Source organism: Nannobrachium achirus (assembly GCF_963921795.1).
Source record: "Nannobrachium achirus genome assembly, chromosome: 23".
NCBI lineage: Eukaryota > Metazoa > Chordata > Actinopteri > Myctophiformes > Myctophidae > Nannobrachium > Nannobrachium achirus.
Window position 1 is genome coordinate 7,584,719 of NC_137830.1, and position 6,000 is coordinate 7,590,718.

A 6,000-nucleotide genomic window follows, 5' to 3' on the forward strand; every position below is an offset into this window, starting at 1 on the left:
TGTTTACATGTCTGACACGATGGAAACGGTACTAAATTCACGCAGCGCAGCCTGAGTACAGCAGGTGCTCTGAGCCTTTGATTAGGCAGCGGCCCGTTATAGAGCGGAGCGGTCATTATTCACCTATAATTCACTCGCTGATTTCAGCGCTTGACCAATCAGAATCAAGCATTCAACCAAGCCGGGTAATAATACGTTTTCGACATTTGTAAGGAGGAGACTTCACCTCTTTCTGTCCATAGTCGATGAGGTTCTGCAGATCGATGTCGTCTCTGTAATGGACGATGGAGTCGTTGATGATCTCCGTCACTCTGTGGCGAGCCTGAGCAAAACACGGGAAAAGATTTAACACTGTTATCGGACTGTATACGGTAGAGCTTTGTCTAAAGAAATTGAATATTGTGTAAAAAAGCTGACAGCGGAAATTTCACACGGCACTTCAGAAAGTTGACATTTCTCTAGTTGTTTTGAGTGGTCTTGTGTAATATTTTATGCATCTAGAATATATGAAAGTGTCTTAATTTATGTATATGGTACTGTAGTGTTTATAATTCTGGTCATACATGGTAAATGGTGCATTTATATAGTGCCTTTATCCAAGGCACTTTACATAGATTGTGCATTACATTCACCCATTCACACACACATTCATACACCGATGGTGGAGCTAACCAGAGTCTTGCTCAAGAGTTCAGAGTCTTGCTCAAGGACTCTTCCACACTGACTCTGGGGGAACCCGGGATGGAACTGGGAACCCTTTGGGAACCCTCTGTGATCTAAGACGGCAACCCTGAGCCACCCTGAGTCAAGTGCAGTGCAGCATCTAGGTCACATAAAACGATATATCGTTGTTGTCAGGCAGAAACCTCTTATCTCCATACTTTATGGAGATCAAATGTGTGTTTAACCCATTTAGGCCTGAACACATTATGACGCAATATTTTATGCTTTAAATATAAAAAAAAAATAGCAGATCTACAAGCTTGTAGATCTGCTATTTTTGCGAGCTTGTAGATCTGCTATTTTTGAAAAATCATGAAAATTAGAATTTTGACCCCATTCTATAAGTGTCTTTTGAATCCTTCTAAGATTTTTGGAAAAAAAACTATGTTTCTATGTCAGCAATCTGGCCAGCCATCGTCAAAGAAAAGGTCCTTTTCACTTAACTGGAGCTCAGTTAGTCTGTTCTTGAGAGACCACTATGTCAGTGGTTCTCAAACCTTTTCATGTGAAGGACCCCCAAAATGATACGTATTTGGCCACGGACCCCCATTTCAAAATATCTAGTTCCAGCCCAGGGACCACCCAAAAGCAAAATTTGAGTTACAAACGTTCGCTTTGAAAATACATACCGGGTATATTCAAAGATTTGCACACGTTTTCACGACTTTTTCAAAAATAGCAGATCTACAAGCTCGCAGCGCGGCACGTGAGCTTGTATATCTGCTATTTTTCAATAGTTAAAGCAGTCAATAATCCTAGGCCTAAATGGGTTAAATACTTGATCACACTACAGCGTCACACGAAAGCCTCAAACGTAGCAGATCTACAAGATCAACAAGTTCGCAACGTGTTGTGAGCCTTGTAGCTCGGCTGTTTTAAAATAGCCGGTGTATATGGATTCAGAGTCGGATATCCTGATAGTTGCTTCTTTCTTTTTTTTCGTAGACCACCTGGTTTGCTTGTTTCTCTCGTCGCCAGACCTGGCAACACTCACCTTGTCAGAGAAGACGAAGCCGAGGACACCGGCGGTCAACTGCATCAAGAAGATCACTGTGATGAAGATGCAGAACTATAGAGAGAGAGAGAGAGAGAGAGAGAGAGAGAGAGAGAGAGGTGTGTCAATTTCAATTCAAAAGAGCTTTATTGGCATGAGAAAACATACGTTTACATCAGCCTTTTTTAAATGAAGTGCTTTGTTTTTATTTGCTAGATAGTCGGTGTGCTATGTCAACATACATTTTAATGACACCTCATCAAAAATTCAGACATATTTTGATTGGCAGGACATTGTTATACTGATCATTAGACTCAGAGCAATAACCCACCTATCTCCCCGACCCCCTCCCCAGTCAGAGTTCAGAGTTTTAATGAATGTAAAATTATGTGCAGAACGTAATTTGCTGCAAATTGGGTGACTTAATGTAATTGACCACGTTTAAAACAATATTTGATTTTAAAATAATCCTCTCTCTCACACTTCTGCCAGTGTGCCAGTGATCACCCTCCACTGTGCCAATATTGGCACCGTGCCTAAGGTTGCCTAGCCCTGGTTTTCATTGCCAAAGCAAGTGTCGAAATATAATAAAAACAGTGGAACATGGGTAACGTATATACAGTTGGAGGGCAGCATTGTGTAAACCAGGAGTTTTCAAAATGGGTGACGGGGAACCCTGGGGTGCCGTGACGGCAGTCCAGGGGTGCCGCGAGATCATTTGATAATATTTGGCATTTATTTGGACACTTGAAAACATATTTAGTATCATTTTAAACTTGAAGTACAAAGTTATTTTCAGTGAGTTCTAACCAAAATGTCTATTATTTCAACGTTTTCCTCGCAACATAATCACTAAAGTATCATTACTGTCAGGCAGAAACCTCTGTCGCACAAAACTAGTGAAAACAGCCGATCTACAAGCACACATGATGCGAGGCGTTGTGTGATTGTAGATCTGCTGTGTACAGATCTCCGTGTACACATTTTTACGAAGAAATGTGTCATCATGATGTCATCATGCTCTGATGTCACTGTGATGTCAGGGGAAACCACTCTACCAGAATGGGTTTGCCACTCTGACATCATGCTCTGGCTTCACTGGGATGTCATTCTAAAATAATCCCTTTTATGCCCATATATGGAGTTCCTTGATGTCATCAATATTAACGATGCCCTGTTAGAGAGATCCCTGTGATGCCAGGGGAACAAATCCATTGTATGCCCATACATGGAGATCCCTGATGTCCACAGCCCTGATGTCCACATCACGGTGGCGTGACCTCGCCCTTTAGGGCTAGGCCGCTTGTCGCCCTGAGGCGTAGGGCTGTCACGATTATGACATTTTACATGACGATTGTCACTCAAATAATTGCGATTAGCGATTTAATTGTGTTTTTGTCGTTGACAATTACATTTCTGTTTGGCTTGTAGGCTTTGAAGTTGCACATGGCAGATATGACACATAACCTAAATATACAAAGAAATGACTGACATATTTGACAACTTTATACTTAAAAAAGAACATTGATAGTGGAAATAGCAGATCTACAAGCTCACAACGCGTTTGCAATGTTTTACTTAAAAAAAATATATGAACATTTTTCAACATGGAAACGATTATGACGGTTGTGAAAAATAATTGTGATTACCGTATTTTCCGGACTATAAGGCGCACTTAAAAGCCTTTAATTTTCTCAAAAAACTACAGTGCGCCTTATAGTCCAGTGCGCCTTATATATGGATCATTCATTGACATTGACATTCCCTTTTGCACAGCTCCATCTGTTGGATGCATAACGTAACGGTAGCGTCTATTATGTGCGCCTTATAGTCAGGTGCGCCTTATATATGAAAACAGTTTGAAAATAGACCATTCATTGACAGTGCGCCTTATAGTCAGATGCGCCTTATAGTCCAGAAAATACTGTATGTCAAATAATTGCGATTATGTCAAATAATTGCGATTATGTCAAATAATTGCGATTAGACGATTATGTAATAATTGTGACAGGCCTACTGAGGCGTCTTACTAGTATTTATATTCAAGCTTTTTCATACAAATGGCAGCAATATTTAGCATTCATTTTGGGTCAAACTTACAGTCTGCAGCAGACAGATGTTTTCTCGTAAGGAACCGATGCAGCCACAGAAGGTGATGAAGAACATGAGGACCCCCACCACTAGGAGGATGATGGCAGGGTCCACCGAGAGACAGGCCATGGCTGCTTCTGATGCACACAAACACACACAGTTTAAAGTTTAGGCATTTAGCAGACGCTCTTAATCCAGAGCGATTTACACTAAACAAGGTAATACATCTATACCAGGGGTCTTCAACAGGGGGCCCGGGACCACTAGGGGGTCCTCAGAGTTACTACAGGGGGTCCTCCAAATCTTAGTGTGATAGAATTTTTTTCTCCATTTTTATATTAACCACTTTAATCTTAGCGTCCATATTCTGAGAACTTTAGCCGAAAATAGCAGATCTACAAGCTCACAGATCGGCTATTTTCGGCAAAGACGTTTTGGTGTAGAGGGGTAAAAGAGCAGACTAAGTACAGAGGGGAATGTCAAGTTATGTATTGACGGTTCAAGTCGTTAAATACGTACTATATCTGAAAACACAAATTGATGATTGTGCTATCAAACAAAGAAACTATATGGAATCTATGAAAAGGTTGTGTGGGTCCCTGCTTCATCTCTCTCTCAACTAAGGGGTCCTTGGCCTGAAAACGAACGAAGAGCCCTGATCTATACAATAACTAAGGTACATCAATTGCATAGAAATATCATTCTAGAGAAAAATAACTAATCAGTAAAAAAACTTTAAATAAACTCTAAAAATGCTATGTGCTATGGGCCTAGGTGGAGTCTGAAGAGGTGAGTCTGAAGAGGTGAGTCTTCAGACCACGTACGGTGGAAGCTAGGGAGTGAGTCTGTTGTGTTGTCAATAATGGACTAGGGATGGGACGATTATGAAAATGTCATATCACGATTATTGTGAGAAAATAAATCGCGATTTACGATATTATCGCGATAATCAAAATCCATTATCCCGGGGCGGAACATTTGCCAAAATAGAGCAGATCTACAAGCTCAGTGTGACGCGTTGTGAGCTTGTAGATCTGGCAAAGACATTCTGGCAAAGACATTCGATAGAGAGTGAAAAAAAGATTGTATCAAGTACGTATATAACTGGATATGCAGCTCGGCAATAAAAAGGTGAATTGATCCCAGTGCATGACAGAGGACGATATCAAGATAAATTAAATCTCCACGATACGATTATCATGAGTGTTTTTTATCACGATAAACGATAATATCGCTTATCGTCCCATCCCTATAATGGACTGCCGTAAAGAGGCAAAATCACACCCTCTCCGGTCAAAGCTAACTCGCTAGAAATGTACTTTTCCCCCTGGATGGAATAACACCAGATGACAGTAAGAAAAAGGACCACTGGTTGAGTTCTAACCTGCGTGTTTCATCATGCGAGCATACACTCCGATGGCCAGCATCACCATGGCGATCATCTAGAGGAGGACAGCAAGAGAAGAACAGTTAGAATACCGGTTAGAGAAAGAACAGAATAGTTACCAGAACTTTGCTCTGATGAAGAGAAGAACCGTTAAGGCCTGTCTATAATTTCTCCGAAATGTTCGGTGAGTTGTGTTTTCCGACGTGAACATTTCCGAACTCTCATTCGGTCTAATGCTTTTCAGAAGTCGCGAGGGACATACATTTATGGTTGAAAAGGACCTTTTGACCGAAATCTTCGGTTTTGGTTGAAGTATGGACTAGTTATCAGAACTTTGCTCTGATGAAGACCTGTGTGTGTGGCACAAAAATAAGACCTGTGTACTAATAGCCATCAGTGTTGCCAGGTTTTGCCAGAAAAACAAAAAACAGAGCCCAACAGAATTGACAGTTTTTTTTTTACCAGACTTGAACCCAATATAACCACTAGCTCGTAGATCTGGGAAGTCATATTTGGACGTACAATTTGTATGTTACAAATCTTGTCCCTAGTATTTTCAGATGGATGGTCCGCAGACAAATACATATTAATTTGGGGTCCCCACGTGATTCCACAATCCACATTGTCCCCAGATAACAGTGAAATGACAACTGGGGGCGGCAGTGGCTCAGGGGTAGAGAAACCGTCATTAGAACACAGTTCGATCTCGGGCTCCCCCAGAGTTAGTGTGGAAGTGTCCTTGAGCAAGTCTCTGAACCCCTAGTTGCTCCCGGTGAGCAGGTTGGTGCCTTGCATGGTTTCCTCC

General features: G+C 41.3%; 1 protein-coding gene across 1 annotated transcript in view; it reads right to left on the bottom strand.

Moving 5' to 3' along the window:
• tspan33a (tetraspanin 33a) overlaps positions 1–6,000 on the bottom strand; it is a 34,245-nt gene that overhangs the window by 11,875 nt on the left and 16,370 nt on the right. Inside the window, exons 2-5 of the mRNA XM_080754101.1 lie at positions 5,193–5,250; positions 3,818–3,945; positions 1,718–1,792; positions 227–322 (exon numbers count right to left, since the gene is read on the bottom strand). Coding sequence (XP_080610227.1) covers positions 227–322; positions 1,718–1,792; positions 3,818–3,945; positions 5,193–5,250 — 357 coding nt within the window. The remainder of the gene's footprint in view (positions 1–226; positions 323–1,717; positions 1,793–3,817; positions 3,946–5,192; positions 5,251–6,000) is intronic.